This window comes from Ixodes scapularis, unplaced genomic scaffold (assembly GCF_016920785.2).
Source record: "Ixodes scapularis isolate PalLabHiFi unplaced genomic scaffold, ASM1692078v2 PGA_scaffold34__4_contigs__length_609834, whole genome shotgun sequence".
NCBI lineage: Eukaryota > Metazoa > Arthropoda > Arachnida > Ixodida > Ixodidae > Ixodes > Ixodes scapularis.
The window spans coordinates 279,853-296,652 of record NW_024609862.1 but is presented as its reverse complement, the minus strand read 5'-3'; the positions used below and the strand labels follow the sequence as shown (position 1 = coordinate 296,652).

At 48.0% G+C, this 16,800-nt stretch overlaps 1 protein-coding gene across 1 annotated transcript; it reads left to right on the top strand.

Moving 5' to 3' along the window:
- The first annotated feature begins 451 nt into the window (after nt 1-451).
- LOC115327570 lies at nt 452-2,599 on the top strand. The gene has a single exon (XM_029988626.2). The coding sequence runs from the start codon at nt 452-454 to the stop codon at nt 2,597-2,599; it is 2,148 nt and encodes a 715-aa protein (XP_029844486.2).
- The last annotated feature ends 14,201 nt before the right edge of the window (nt 2,600-16,800 follow it).

Here is a 16,800-nt window from a genome sequence, read left to right as displayed (position 1 = left end):
TACGTATATAAACACCGAGAGACTCGCACATCAGTGCACCACATCACCGATATAATCCAAAGGCTGACAAGCCAAAACCGAAACCGAGCCGAGCTGAGCTGAACAGCCCTCCGCAGCGCGCAAGAACCTTTTTGGCAGCGCGGGTGTTTGCGGGGTGCTTTTGTTTTTCTTTCTAAAAATGGTAATAAGGCATTGCCCCAGGTGTCCTTACTTTTCCGACCAATTTACTAAAGTCCTTAACCATATTGGCTTTGTGCATGGTGCTGAAAACAACTTCTCAATCTTGTGTGGAATCGACGGATGCCCGAGCAGCTACAAGCTGTTCTCGTCATACCGAACTCATATTTATCGATGTCACAAGCAAGTGCTTCGTGAGACTGGAAGCAACTTAAGCACCGAAAAGACAGATGAGGACGCTCAGAACTTTCGAGACGACGGCAGTGATGCCGACATGGCACAAGCTCCAGACACGGACACAATGGGTGCTTCATCGGAAAGCAACGAGGAGTTCCTGGATTTTTTAGGAGAAGCCCGAGGCGCGATCTGGAACTTTTTTTTTAATGTGACCGAGAACTGCAAGCTGCCCCACACTGTAGCAGAAAAGGTGTTCAGCGATCTGCAACTCGTCTTTGAACAGATAATGAAGGCGTTTGCTAACGAAATGGCATCCAAGCTTGATCTGTCCGCCATGTCTCCCGATGTGCTCTCGCTGCTCAGATGTTCGTTCCTGCCGGACCTCTTCAAAGGGATCCAGAGCAGACATCTGCGGGAGCAGTATGCCAAAGCACATTCCCCCTATGTAGAACCAAGGAAGTGTGAACTCGGTTCCCATGGTGACAAATATCACTATGTGCCACTACCAAGAGTCCTTGAAAAGCTCTGCGAGGTGCCCGACATTGCTGCCCAGCTCATGACACGACAAGCGCGCTGCGACGACCCTAAGGTGTACAGAGACTACACGGATGGTCTTCTGTTCCAAAGCATCAAGGACCTCATCCCCGATGGCACCCAGTACACCATCTTCATCCTGCTGTACAGTGACGAGGTTGAAATTTGCAACCCATTAGGGGCAAAGCGTGGGGTGCATAAACTGCTGGCAGTTTATTTTACCGTGCTAAACCTCCATGCGAAACACAGGTCCCAGCTGAGATTTATTCACTTGGTGCTTCTTGCCAAGTATGATGACGTCCAGACCTATGGCCTGGAGAAGGTTCTGAGCCCGTTGATTGAGGATATCAACGAACTAGGAATGTGTGGAGTGAGGTTCATTGACAGAGGGCAAGTACAGAATGCACAGGTCTTCGTGTTTTGTGTTTGCGGTGACAACCTTTCCATGAATCGACTTGGAGGATTCACGTGCTGCTTTAGTCGAGGCAGGGTGTGCCGCTTCTGTATGGCATCTTCTAAACGTCTGCCAGAGCTAACCACAGAGGACTTTTGTACTATACGTACAGCTCAGGCCCATGAGGGACACCTGCAGGCCGTCTCTCTCAACCCCAAGGCCAACAAGAAACTGTATGGCGTGAATGAACGCTCTCCCATGCTGGAAGTGCCATATTTTGATGTGACGCGACAACTTCCCCCAGACCTCATGCACGACATTTTGGAAGGGGGCTTTGAGTGTGTGCTTCGGCCGGTTCTAAATGCGCTCATCGAGGATGATGTATTGTCGTACAGTGATTTGGACCGCATCACTTCGTTTCAGTATGGGGCAAACGACAGCAAAAACAAACCTGTTGCGATTAACAGGTCCTTCTTGACTCGCAAAGCAAGCCTGAAAGGCACCGCAACTGAGAAGTGGTGTCTTCTCAGGCTCATGAGCATAATCCTTGGTGACCTGGTGCCAGAAGAGAATGCTGACTGGGAATTATACCTTCAGTTCCGTGAAATTGTAGACATCTGCTTTGCAACAGTCATTCCCAGTGAATACCTTCCCTACCTGGAAACGGCTGTGCAGGCTTTTCTTGTGGCGTTCGCAGAGCGATACGGAACTGCAGCTATAATTCCCAAGCTGCATTTTCTTGTTCACTATGCAAGGTTCATCCGTGAAGTTGGACCACTGCCACAGTTCTGGTCCATGCGGTTTGAGGCTAAGCACCAATACCTCAAGAGCCTTGCCTCGCGTATCAAAAACTTCCGGAATGTGACACTGACGTTGTCGAAACGACATCAACTGCTGCAAAGCCACCAGCTGAAGGATATGTCGTTGGCCGCTGAACTCGTGGCCTCGTCTGGCAAACCGGTCGAGCAGAATGCCCTGCCGGCCTGTGCTCAGGGTGTGCTACCATTGGATGCACACCAGGTGACACATGCAGCAGTGGACCACCGCAGCTACAGGTGTGGTGACATTCTTGTCAGAGCTGCACAGAATGATGGGCCAGAATTTTGGAGAGTTGAGGCTCTGTATGTTGCCTCAGGCAGACTGCTAATCTTGGTTGAGACATTGACCAATGAAGGGTTTGACAGACACAGGTTCTGCTACAATGTGGGTAGGTCTAGCCACCGAAAACTCGTGGAGGCTGAGGAGGACGACACCCTACACTGTGCTCTGGACTTGTACAACGGCAAGGAAGTTGTTGTCAAATGGGAGGTGGTTTAATATTTGTATGCTATTGTTGGTGCTAAAATTACTGTAAATATATGTGGCAGCGGTAATAAATATAAAGCATGAGCCATGGTCAATTGTCTTGTTTTTTTTTCACCACAGCAGTTCGGGGCTCTACAAAATCTCATCATGAGCCAACTCGTCTTGCGTACCGTAACATCCCGAGAAATATCCCACCTAAAATTGAGAGGATATTTGCGGAAAATCAGGAGTGGGCTAACCTCCGGTGTGCAATCAAGAAAGGTTAAAACAGTTCAATTTTTAAATAATGGGTTTCCGTCAAACTGTTATCGCGGCGAGGGGCAATGAAGCAAAGATGACTGTACTTCAGCCAGCAATGTTCGCTTATATCCAGCAATACCTAACTAGAAACATTTACGCCGAGGTCATACTTGTTCCCAACACTGAGGGGTGAGCTACATTTCGGTGCTTAAAAGAAAATTGCAAATCAAGCCAAAAATAGGTGTGGGTTACCTCTTGGGTGTGCAATACGTCTCGGGATTTTCAGGTAAACTGGTCAAATAAGGCAACTCGTCGGAGTCTACCTTGTATGTAGGGAGGTCATTATGGTGGGAAACGGTGCTAGCCCATTCAGCCAACATTTGTTTCCTCACTGCATACACCTTTGAGCCACAACTTGAGTTGTTATTGATACATTTCCAAAGTGATAAAAACAATGTGTGATGGAATCCCTGCAGTGCCTAGAGAATATGTTAGGTACAACACCACATTGGGTTTTGTTCAATTTAGGACTTGGTGCTGGTGAGTGACATTATCAGAACATGCCACTTTCCAGGGTTGCTAAAACGGAACGGCAAGCACACCTGCAATTTGGAGCTTTAGGGTTCATGTTTCTTACATTCGGTGGCATATGTGAAGAGATCTGCAGTGCCCCTCAATCAAATAAAAACAGAAAGAGTAAGCATAGGGACGGACAGAACAGCACCTCTTTCGACTTTCAACACAAATAGCTTTATTAGGCACTGGCACCCAGCCCAAGAGACCCAAATGTTGGTGCCGGTGCCTAATAAAGCTATTTGAGTTGAAAGTCGAAAGAGGTGCTGTTCTGTCCGTCCCTATGTTTACTCTTTCTGTTTTTATTTAACTTCACAAACGCGCTCACATCGAACTAACCCTCAATTAAATTGCTCAAGCTGCACTTTTTGTGGCATTCAGATATTAGGAAGCAGGAATGATAACACAACTTAAGTGAACCCCTAGCAATCAATTCGGTAGCACTTGCCTTCAAAACTCACAAAAGTTTTAGAAGCACTCCAGAAGCTGCCTACATTCAACTAAATTTTTCTGGACCACTCATGACCTTTGATAAACTGTCTGCACTGAATAGTTTGTCTCACACACACACATCTCTGCTCTTTCTTAAACTAGAGATTGATAGCAAGAAGCTTTGCATCCACTTAAGTCTATCAGGATGCCAGGAGATCCAGCCAAGTCGTTGAGGGACAAGTCGTCAAAGGACAATTGCTCGAATGGGCCAATTTGTACAGGGCAACCTGTCGAAGGGCGATTCGTCGAAAGGGCTAACCTGTTGAAATGAGATTTGTCGAATTGTCCAGTACATGGTACAAGGTAAAGCTTGTTTCTTGCTACATTTGCCCCAAGTTTCATTTCCTTTCATTGCAAAGAGAATGTCCTGATCAGAGGGACTATGTTCGACAAATGTTTTGTTTCTCCTAAAAAGAAACGGAAGCGACGATATCGCGTCTGATTGGCTAGAACAGGGGTGACCAAGCTGCGGCTCGTGAGCCGCATGCAGCTCTTCGTGTGTTAAAGTGCGGCTTGCAGCTCCACCCCCCTACCCCCCCCCCCCCTCCATACACACACACACACTCCCCGCCCTCCCTCCCGATCAGATGAGCACTTCCCCAAAAAGAGAAATGGAACGCAATTTAAATCGAAAGACAGGTTGCAGTTTGGTAGTCGTGTGCTACTGGTACCTTACGTACAGATGGACTGCTTTTGACTTGGATAGATTTATCTTTTATTGTTCTGGACAAGATTCCCCCCCACCCCCTCCCCCCTGCGGCTCTTGGAAGTTTCGTGGTTTTGTTTGCAACTCTTAGGCCGGGTCAGCCTGGCCACCCCTGGGCTAGAAGCTCAAATGACGAAAGACGGAACTTCTGTCATTTGGGCCTCTAACCAATCAGACGCAATATCGTCACTTCTGTCACTTCCCTTTCTTTTTAGGAGAAACGAAACATTTGTCGAACATAGCCCCCAAGGTTACCGAGTTGAAAGGGAACTCACAAGAGAGTGAAGACAGGACGAGACGATGAGACAAGTAGAGATCTGTGTCATCCCACCATTATATATTCTCCTTCTTACTTTCAACTTATTTTTGTTTAGTTGAATGCCTGTGGGAAGGAGATGTTTTTGTTGTTTCTCTTTCCTTCTCTTGTAATTGCGTGAGCTTTCTTCTTTTCTGTCGATTGTTGTTGAAATTTATATAATTTTACTTGTTATATAGATTTCTGCATAGTTTGGGGACAATGTTCATTGTCCAGTTTCTGTCCTCCTTTGGGTTTTGTTTATTATGAACAGTTTTCAGCTGCAGTCTTTTGAATTGTAGCTGGTTATGGGATGGTACGCCGCACCTGATAAGGGTCACCATCTAGCTCCTTCTACACTATTTGAGACAATCAAAGTTCGAGTTTGGTCTTATCTTGTTTGCTGGTGATGGAGTTTCTGCACATAAAATTTCTAACATGTGCCTGTGTTCTGAGATAGGAGCTAAATGCAATGCAGCGACTGAATGGCCCTTTAGACGAGTGGTGACAAGTTGGACTTTTCGACAAATTGCCCCTCAACGAGCACCCTACTTCGAATAGCCCGATTCAACCAATTGCTCTTCGACGAATTGGTTTTCGACGATTTGGCCTAGACCCCAGTGTCAGTGCAGGCCCACACCTCGATTTTTGCTTCCTATCGTGGTCACAAAGGAACAACCTTTATGTCAGGCTCGTGACCTTCACTATCTGTCTAGTCTTGTAGGCATGGGAATACCTTCAACTAGCACAGTGTATTGAAATTGTCTGAGAAGTAACTGCAACACCATCATCATTACATCGATCTGCATGATGCCTCCAATAAACTGTTTGTTTCCACTCAATGCAGCGACGTCTTGAGGATAAACCCAGGATGTAAAATAGAAGGAGGCAAATCGTCTTGAGTGCATCCAGTGATTGAGCCCTTGACCCGGCGCTTTGGAAGCCGAAACAGAGCCTCAGCGCCACAAAGGCTGCCAGTCAAACAAAAAAGAAACAGTATTTGCTGCGTTGGATTCTAGCAAGTTGTTTTGTGGAAAAATTTTAATAGCTAGTTTAGGGAAAAAAAGATTTTAAAATCATTTCATTAAGCTACATCAGTGATGTTTGACATTCAGATACTCGTTTCCATAATACAACTAAAATATCCAAGAAGAAGATGTGGGGGTCCCATTTGAAATGTCTCCTTAATTGGTTGACAAACCTTCCATGACATAAGCGATGATGCAAAGTCTACCCGTGAGAAAGATGTAGTTCAACCTGAGACATCAACTCCAGAAAAAACTAAGGAATGAATGCTTCACCGAATATGAAAAGGTGGTGCATGTTTACATCATGCTGTCTATCAGATCAAAAAAAGTTTATTTATAAAGGTGAGATGGGATGATTACGGATGAATGGAGAGGGAGAGGGTGTGGTTAGATGAGGTGTGTGAAGTTCACTGCGTTAAGGTAGGTGGGTGAAGAGTCCAGGATCTCGATCCTGCGTGGGCCCCCCCGTCTTTGCTTGGAGTTACCCAGTCCTGATACATTTGAAGTCGTGCATTTTGCGGAATGATGAGGAGTGCGTCGTGCCTTTGTGGCTTGTTTACCTTGCATTCATAGACTAGATGTTTACATGTAGCCGGGGTTTCGCATGTCGTGCAGTTAAGGTTGAGACCAGGGTCGTCTTCGTCGTGCAATCTGTAAATATTCCTTTTCTGCACAGGTGTTAGGCCTGTGTTGGTGGCAATGCATCACAGGCATACCTTCCCCCACCTTGAGTAATGGGATTAAAGAGGGAAACCTCCGCACATCTTTGATCGCCGATAGATAGAGATGTCGTTTCGGGGCCAATACACCATAGGAGAACAGTGTAACCCACCTCACTGGGGGTGAAAACTGGTGTCACTCAGTTCATTGAATGATGTTTCCCCGACAGTTAATTTCCCTGACACGCGATGTTTCATCGACAGCTTCTTTTTTGCGACATAGCCTTGGACATATACTATTCGGTGGCATTCATACCGCGAGCATGTGAAGAGGGCTTCGGGGGCCTCATTTAACGAAACGGCGGCACACTCCCTCATTATTAAACCCAGTTTGCTTAATGATTGGCGGTTCAGACTAGGTGCGGTGCGATAACTCGAGCATGAGATTAAATTGAAACTCCCCGAGCCAGTGGCATCACCAGGAGGGGTAGAGGGAGGGAGGGAGGGGGGGGGGGGCGACAGTTCCGGGTGCTGCGCTCGGGGGAGCTAGGGGGGGGGGGGGGGGGATGCAGCTGGGCAGTGAAGAGGGGGGGTGGTGCAATGACAAAGAATTATGCACCGGGTGCCACTGACCTCAGCAACGCCACTGAACCGAGCGTAGTGAAGCTAAGCAAGGGGGTCACCGTGCGAAATAGCGGTCTGTTTGGTAGTCTACCTTACCGCTACGAACCCGAAGGGCGCCCTACTACGGCGCCGGTATCCGAGAGTACGCTATCGATGAAACGATAGGGACCCGTGTCTCCGTGTTTGTATCGACACACGAGCTTTCTGGGCGCTTACAAAACGCCACTCATTTGTTGCTTCGTTCACTCCACGTCCGTGTTCAAATTCAAGCGGCTACTGCGACACCGTTTCCAGAGCTGCTTGTCGCCGCACGGTCATAGCCAAGGAAACAAAACACTCTGCCCTTCCGCGCTTGCGCCCCGGTGACCGCGCCGATGTCCATCTGCAGCGCCGAGAGGTTTGTGTGTCAGCTGACAGCAAAATCGGGACTGGCCGTCCGCGATCCATTCCGCGCGACTCCGCGCTCCATCGGCGCGCGATTGCTGCCGTCGCGTGGACGAGGCATAGCTCGGTCGCAATACATCGAACTGGCAGCAAGGTGTATCTCCATGCCGGCGTTCTTCGACGCGCGTCCGCGACAGATCAGATGGTTCAACTTTCCGTGCACCGTCTTAAAAACAGAGTGATCGAGTCAGCCGGTAAGGAAAAGTTTGAAATCGTGAAAAACACTTCGCCGTCTCCTCCGCAATACTAAAACTTAAGCACCATAAAAAAATTCCGTCGTGTGAGTAGATCGTTTCAATTTCAATTTCGTTTATTTTGCAGAGAATGGAGGGACTCAGACAAAAAGCTGTTACTAGCAGCTTGATGGGATCTGAGAGTCCCGCCCAGATAGTCGGCCGGTCATTGGATGTAATCGATAGATATAATTTGCATTCGCACGCCATTCGACGTACCAATATATTTGAACAAAATTTCAGCGGTTTCAGCGATTGCCAGTTTCTTTAGCACTTCAATCGACGACCGCGCTGGGCCGCAAACCACAGAACGAATGATAAATTAGTTGGGGCAATGGTGCGAGCATTTCGCATTTCGGGGACCATGTGGTGAAGATGCACCCTCGTCTGGCGAGAGCAACTGCTGCTTATGCTCCTCCCCACTTCTCAATTAGTCCCAGTCGACCGCGGTTGGTCCCCCAGTTTTGCACACGGCACATAGTTCCAACCAGATGGTCCCCGCGAGGTGCAAATGGGAACTCAAGGGTCCAAATGCTGTCGTTGCTCCCCAGAGGCTCGATTTTTTCTTAGAGTGTACGCACGAGTTCACATACAAACGAAAGTGTTTTGCTGAGCTAGGTTCACGCGCCTGTACCTTTGTCTTCACTGCCGACATTTGTGAGATGGAGCAGAGTGGCCGAGATTGAACGCCTCTATTTCACGCTTTGAATGTCGTTTGCAATATTCTGACGTCGCGGTCTCCTGATTGGTCGACGCTGTGTCACAAATTTAGTTTACGCTCTAAGCGCGGGGGGAATATTCGGCGCTGGCGGCGGCCTTTGCTCCGCCTGTTGGCCAAACTCTCCCAATACACGGCTCTGGTCGGCGCATGTTCGACGCTGCTGGGCGCAGATTATTATTTTTTTTTTCCTATCCGCTTCCTTTTTTTGTTGGAGGAGGATGGGCAAGGATGTTTTAATAAGTAAGTTGGTGCAGCCTACCTTTCTTTAATTTTGTCAACGCGGAATTCAAAGGTTTTTCTGCAAAGTAAAAAAAAAAAAAGGTGCGGAATTTACGGGTGATTCTTTGCTGCTCCTTTGTGCATATGCGTCGCCAGCGATATGAGCTCATAGGGACCGCCAAATGGGGCCGCCGATGTCCGCGTCTATGCATCGCCCTCCCGTCGCGGCGAAACGCTTGGGACTTTCCGCTTTAGATTATTATGTTGACTCTATGATCTTGACAGAAAAGCTTCGTACCCTAACTATGGGTTTATCGACTGCACTTCGTGTCAGGTGAAGAACTTTTTTGCGATTGACTAGGTCAAGAAAATATTCTGAAATGTTGTTATACAAAGACGGCTTTATGACTTTACAGGACTACTGCTGTCACAATAAGGCGCCGAATGCCTCCAACATGGCGCCAAGGCAGACGACAATGTTGGCTTTGACCTACAGTTTAGCCGGAAGTGACGTCAGCTGCAAGAAATCTATACTTAGAAGCGCAAGAAACAAACAATTGAACTGTAAGAAGTAGTAGTGCAAACTCGGAGCGCTACTGGCAACTAAATTTTATTTGGAAGACAAGAACCTTTTTGCGCACCAGTGGCGTAGCCAGAGGACGGCGGGGGGGGGGGGGGGGGGGTGTTCAAGAATTGGAACATTCCCCAAATTTCATGTTGTCCTCTTTACCTCTTCTTTACCGTTTCGTAGGGGCCGTGCCCACAACATACCAAAGCAAAACGAAGAAAACGACGCTGTCCGTGAACTGGGTGAAAAACAGATCTCCGGCTTCGGCTTTTGGAACAGCTAGCTCTCTCCAAACTCGGCCATTTTAGTAACCGAAGCTTTTCTTCAGGCCCGCAGATGCGAAGGGCTCAGCTCCCGACGTCACAAAGCCGTGAAATCCTGACCTCGAAGAACACTGGCCTCGCTTCGGAAAATGCAGGCGGCTTAACTAAAGTCCCCCACCCTTTGAGTGTCAAGGACTGGACGGCAATTTCAGGGCAGCGCAAGAAAATCTCAAAATATCAATACTTTGACTTTACGAACCCTACAATGAGGAGGAAACAGGACGACAAAATAGCAAACAGCTTAGCGTTTTTTTTTTTTTTTGTCCCGTTTTTTTTTACGTTTTACTTGCCTGTACTCGTTTAGCTTCAATAATACACAAACAAAAATGCAAAAAAAGAACACACACACAAAAACATTCACATCTTTGAAAAAAAACAAGAAAGGAAAGAAACAAGAGAGAAAAGCGACAGCATATGCGCTGTTGAAGGAGCTTTGCCGCCGTATTCTTAAACGCTACTCGACTCAAAACTCAACTCGAAACTCGACTTTAGGGTGGTTTTGCGATTCATAAAGAGATCTCCACTCGAAACTCCACTCGACTCCAAAACCTCCACTCGAAACTCCAAAATTTACTCGAGATCTCGAGTCTGCGCCGGAGCTACCTTGAACGGCCACTCGAGTGCGTTCAGTGTCATGGCGGCCGACGCATCGTTCGGCGACTTCGTCGACTTCGTGTTGAGAACTGACGAAGTTCTTCATGACGACCGAGACCCCGACCAGGACGTCGATGTGCCGAGACGACGTTGCCGGGACCGGCTCAATCCGCTGGAGCATTTCAACGATTGGGAGTTCCTGGTGCGATATCGTTCTACAAAATCGACAGTCGTAAGCCTCCTGCAGTGCCTGCCGCTGGAAGCAAACGAGAGCAGTCGCGGCCTGCCACTGTCCCCGATACTCCAGCTCCTCGTAGCGCTGAGATTTTATGGCGCCGGGACTTTTCAAGTAGTCACGGGCGACCTTGTGAACGTGTCGCAGCCGACGGTGTGCCGCGTAATCGAGCGCGTCTCCCGGGTCCTCGCCGAGACTATCTTCCCCCGCCTCGTGGATTTCCCGGAGGGTGACTGCGACGAGGTCATGCGGGATTTCTACAACATCGGGAAGTTCCCCAGTGTGACTGGGTGCATCGGCTGCACCCACGTCAAAATAAAGGGACCTGGCGGTCCCAATGGGGAAGTCTTCAGGAACAGGAAGGGGTTCTTCTCCCTCAACGTGAAGGTAAGTCCACTTCTGTTTGTGCTGTTAGCGACAGCGAAAAAGTTGAAAACAACGGCACGCCAAGACGCGGCGTCGCACGTGAAAGCTCGGCGATATTGTGACTGATATATACTAGAACTTGTGAAGATATCTGCACTCTGCGACAGTGCAGAGTGGTAGTGGGCCAGCTAGAGAGGGTACAAAACCAAGAATTATGCATTGTGTGTTTGGAAACATACATTTGATTGGGTGCCGAGATGGCTTTTGTTATTTTATAGCAAACGCTCATGCTTCATAGTATTTTCCCCTTGAATTATACTTTTCGAAGAAAATATTTGGGAGATTTTATCCTGTGCTCAAATTCTGTTCTATTATACCGCCTGAAAAAAACCTTGGAATTAAGCCACATTGAAGCTTACGTCGCATAAAACTGCGAGAACTCAAATTCTAGTTAATTTCGAAAGCTTGCAGGTGCACTTTGTCAACAATATACTAATCATAGTAAAAATTTCAGCTTGAGCACTTCTGTGTTCCTATCATGGCAACCTGCTCATCTCTGCACTGCTCCTTCCTATCCACAGGCCATCACAGGACCCCAGCTGCAGTTTTTTGACATTGTTGCTAGGTGGCCGGGCTCTGTGCATGACAGCAGGATATTCGACAACAGTCGTGCAAGGGTCCTGTACGAGAATCAGCGCATCCCTGGCCTGCTGCTCGGAGATGCAGGCTATCCCTGTATGTCATTTCTTCTTACGCCCCTGACCAATCCAGGTGTCGCCAACAGCCCAAAGGGCAGGTATGTACTAGTTTGTTGGAAGAAATAATGGCATGAAATTCAGAACAGCTAACAAGAAGGGATGCAGTACCCACAGTGTTGCTATTGGTTACTATTACTTCTGCAAATCTTTGTTACAGCTAGATTCATGACCTTTGGGCCTTTGTATGGCAAAAAAAGCTGGCATTGTTCACTTCCTGTAGACAATTTTTTTTTTCTTCAAAAGTATGTAGCATACAACATTTCAGTTTTGTCTTTTTTTTTTCCTCGAGAACATTTGTTGTTCTTCAGAGTTAGTCAGTGTCAATTGTTGCTTTTTGTCACTAGAATTGAACTAGGGCTAAGAACTTGAATTAATACGGTAATGTAGAAAACACCAGCCAAAACTACACTGTATGCAGAACAGTAGCCTCTGGCAAGCAATAGAAAATGCCAAAAATGCAGCTAGCACGGATAGGCCGCACTGTACAGGTTACTGAACCATACTTATGGTTGTAGCAGTGGCGATTTTTTCACCTGAAGACCCTTATCTTGCGACGTTGCTTCCATTACCAATGCTGCACCATATAGGTGACATTCACTTGACGTCACTCGCTAGGTTCGCTGGCATCGCCCACCACGGTCGCCATCTTCGAGGTCTCTTGCTATCGCGAATGCCATCTGGCCGGACCTTTTGAGCGAGGTTTAGCAGTATTTTACAACTTTAAAGGGTCTTTTTGACCGAAACTAGGGGCTATTCTTATACTTTGGTGCTTTTGAAGCGCCGTGGGAGTATTTTTTGTGGGTTTTAGTTCGTTTTCGTCGCTATCGCACTCGTTTACCGCGGCCGCGTTGCTCCCTCGGCTCCATGAAGCGCTCCGTGTCGCCCGCCGTGCCGACGGCGGTAGCTCTTGCAAGAACTCATTTTTCTACTTTGGTGCTTTTGTAGCACGGTGTGATTACTCTTTGTTTTGTTTTGCTAGTTTCTTTATTGTTTTTCTCTAGCTGATTTTCTGTACTACGGCCGTGTAACCGTGTTGCTCCATCGCCGTTGTGTCGTACATACGTCGTGCCTTCGGTGTTCGTTCCTGTGCAGAAACATACCGTGCGCCTCACAGAGTGCGCAGCTTATGAAAAATGCGGCGCATTTTTCATTAGCACAAGCGTTTTAAAAACCGCATGTAAGCGATTTGGCGAGCGGGAAGACAAGCGACGGTGACCCGCTTCACTGCCGCTCGGTCACTCGCGCGACGAGGCAAGCCGCATGAAAGCGACGGGAGCACACGACCAAGGGGATGACCGCTAAGTTTTCTAGAAATCCCAAAACCGAGCTACGCGACGAGTGACAGTGAAGGGTGAACCGCATGTAAGCGATTTAGCGAGCGATGGCGACAGCGACGGGAGTCGGCAGCGAGCGACGGAGATTTCTCGCGGTCGGTCGTCGCGTCGCTCGGTTTTTGGATTTCTAGAAAGGGTCGCTTATCGCCTTGGTCGCTCGCTCCCGTCGCTTTCATGCGGTTTGCCACGTCGCGCGAGTGACCGAGTGACAGCGAAGCGGGTCGTCGTCGCTTGCCTCGTCGCTGTCGCTCGTCTCGTCCCGTCGCTCGCCAAATTACATGCGGTTCAGCCTTTACACACAGTACTCGGCGGCAACAAGCAAAACGGCCCGCCCCCGACATCAACTTTTCTTCTCTCTTCTGTTCAACGAAGCTTCAACGATATGAAATTAGCACACACTAGCAGCGGACGACCGCGTAGCGTACCCAAGCCAGTCAAACCGAGACCTCGAAGATGGCGGATCGACGGTGGCGCTCCCTGGCAAAATCGAACCTGCAGGCTCAGTGAATACCACCTATAGGTACCAAGCAGCTCACCTAAAACAAGGAACTCGGTCGAACGGGCATTTGGAGTGTTCAAGCGACGCTTCCCATGCCTGGACATGCGGCTGCAGTACAAGGCGGAACGGTCAGCCCTCATCATCACCGCCTGTGCTGCACTGCACAACCTGGCCCGGCTGCGAAAAGAGCCATGCCCACCCGCTCTACCCTCTCCACCAGTGCCCCGACGCCAGAGGCGGCTGCGTCCTCATATACTGCCATCACCTCCAGACCCTGTCGACACAATCAACGACTCGCTGAAACGCACACAGATCATCGCACTGTGTTTCCAATAAGGATATTCAAGCAGAAGCACATGTTCATAGTCAATGACAGGTCAAGAATAGTGTACAAGCTGGAGAGGAGGAATCAGACAGAAGCTTGAGGTGGAGAGGAGAAACCTCCTCTCCACTTAAAGCTTCCGTCCTATTTCTCCTCTCCAGCTTGTACTCCGTTCTTGACCCATCACTTACTCGTGCAAATACTGGCACACGAATCCAGTAGTAAGCTCTCCAATAAATTGATTCTTAAATCAGATTCCGGGTATTCGGTCACTTAAACATATTCTGGGAAAGACTTGTGGCCAGCACAGAGCTAACGAAAGACCTGCCCTTTCCTTCAATTCTAGTGTGCTGTTCCATTCAACTTCCGAATATGCAAAACACATTTGGTTCTACCGTTCCACTACAATGTAGCGCACATAATTAAAATAAATAAGTAAATCCTCAGAATGCTGCTAAACTGCAAGAACCCAAATTTAATTGTGATTCCCACACCCTTGTTGCTTGCAGCGCAGGGCTGCCAGCTGCTCCATCTTTATCTCTTTCTCCAGCTGGAGCAGCTGTAACTCTGCCCGTCCGCGTCGTCGCTGTTCAAAAAGCTTGTTGCGCAGTATGCGCATTTGCATTAAATGTTGCGCCTCCTTCCGCCGATCTTCCCTCTCGAGGATGTCAACACGGGCCTCCTTTTCGGGCGCCATGATCCGCTCCAGTGCTGCGATGCGGTTTCCAGCTCTTCTGGATGCCCCGCTTGGCAGCTCAGCACGGGGGCAGGTAATGCTCCTTGCCGGCGGAGTCGCACAAGCAGCTCCAACGCTGCTGTCTTGGAGAGGTGAGGCGGCCGGCTCAGGAGCATCTGGGCATGCAGAACACATTGGCACTGTGAGTGCTAGGGGAAGAGCAAGTACACAGGGGAAGAGGCCCAACAGCCACATGGGCCTTTCGCAGAAATGTTCAAAGCTAGGCGTTGGCAAACTAAAGTGTGTCCGATTGGTTATGTTCTGCACCACTTCTAGCACTGTGGATGGTTTACGGTCGCATTATCATATAATTTGTGTACCTCTGCTTCAACCTTCACGTTGTGCTTTGACTACATAGATTGATTTTGGGTTTGATTGATTTTGGGTTTTAATGGCGCAGCGGCTGCTAAGGCCATAGTGCGCCAGAACAATGGTAGAAGAAAACACTGCTTTGCTATTTAGTTAAAGGTGAGGCATGATATGAGAGTTAAAAATCTTTCATGAAATGCAGACAATACAAAGAAAATTCACTAACTTAAATGCGCTGTAATAGGCCAATACTGTTTAGGAAGTTAAAAACTTGGTTATGAGGAACAAGAGGCTCCTCTCCCAGCAAAAGGGCTGGGTGGAATGGGATCTGTTCTTTAAAAAACCGTGAAAAGCTGGTGCGACGCTCCTCATGATATTTCGGACATTGAATGAGAATGTGCAAGACGGAGAGTGTTTCATCACATTCTTCACACATTGGAGCATTCTCTGCTCGCAGAAGGAAGCCATGTGTGAGTTGAGTGTGACCAATTCTCAGGCGACAGAGAACAACTTCATAAAAGCGCTCATTATGTCGGCAACTGGCCCACTCAGAAAGAAGAGGTTTCACAAAGTGGAGCTTATTGTGGACTTCAGTGTCCCATTCCTCCTGCCACTTCTTTTTAATCGACTTTTTCAATGATGCCCTGTAATCTAGGTATGGGATGCAGGTAACCTCTGTGTCTATGTCCCGACATGTTTTAGCGGCTTTATCGGCCTCCTCATTTCCAACTATACCGACGTGGCTAGGGACCCAACAGAAATTAATGGTGATGTTGGAGTTTGTGGCAGCTACAATCTTGTTACGTATTTGCAGAATAAAAGCATCTTTTGATCTATCTAGGGATGCAAGTGCACGGAGTGCACTGAGGGAATCTGAGAAAATTATGGCAGCCTTGATATTTCTTTTGATGATAGTGTCCACAGCTACCAGTAGGGCATATGACTCTGCAGAAAAGATGGTGGCTTGGTTGCTGAGCCGCGTTACAATAGTGCATGACGGCCCGACTACAGCACATCCTACACTGTTGCTCCCCTTCGTTCCATCCGTGTAAAACTGTACAAAGTTTTTGTAGTTTTCAGAGATTTGGAAGAACTCTTGCCTAAGATCTTCTGCTGGTACATTCTTCTTGTCATACTTGGAAAGAGAAAAATTAATTGGAATAGGTGTGATGTTCCAGGGTGCAACTGGGCTGGGCAACACTGCTACCGGGCTCGATAAGTCTATTGCAAAATTCTTGGCCTCGGATTTAAGGCGCAGAGGAAAAGGAGGTATAACAGAAGGTTTGTTCTGGTACGTCCTTTCATACCGCGTGTCCAGAAACACTTCGAGTGCAGGATGTTGAGGCATAGAGCGAACTCTTAAATGATATTGAAAGCCCAAGAACAGACGTCTTTTTCCGAGAGAGTATTCATTAGATTCAGCGTAGAGACTGGGAACTGGAGAAGTCCGGAAAGCCCCCGTTGCAAGTCGTAGTCCCAGGTGGTGATGATGATGATTGGGGTTTTTTTGGCACAAGAGCAACTTAGGCCATATTGCGCCAAACAAAGGTTTTTCTAAGAGGCTTAAAAGTATAATCTATACGAACTGGAAGCTACAGCTGGTGTAAAAAGCCAGTTTTATGAAGGAAATTTAAAACTCGATTGAATGGTACCAATGGTTGATCGCCTAGCAGAAAATATGGGTGAAAGGGAAGGTGACCTCGAAAAAGTTCTGGAAAACATGATCGCCGCTCTTGGTTTAAAGATTTGCAATGCCACAGGATGTGCAAAACAGTCATAACTTTCCCACAGTTGTCGCAAAGTTTAACGTTCTCACCACAGAGCAGGTGCAAATGAGTCAAACGGGTATGACCGATCCGTAAGCGGCAAAGGAGAACTTCAACCTGACGGTCTTTATGGGAGGAACTCTCCCACACTCCCAGTTGGGGCTTGATA

Excerpts from the sequence above, each read along its gene's own strand:
- LOC115327570 (XM_029988626.2), top strand. The coding sequence starts at position 452 with ATGGCACAAGCTCCAGACACGGACACAATGGGTGCTTCATCGGAAAGC.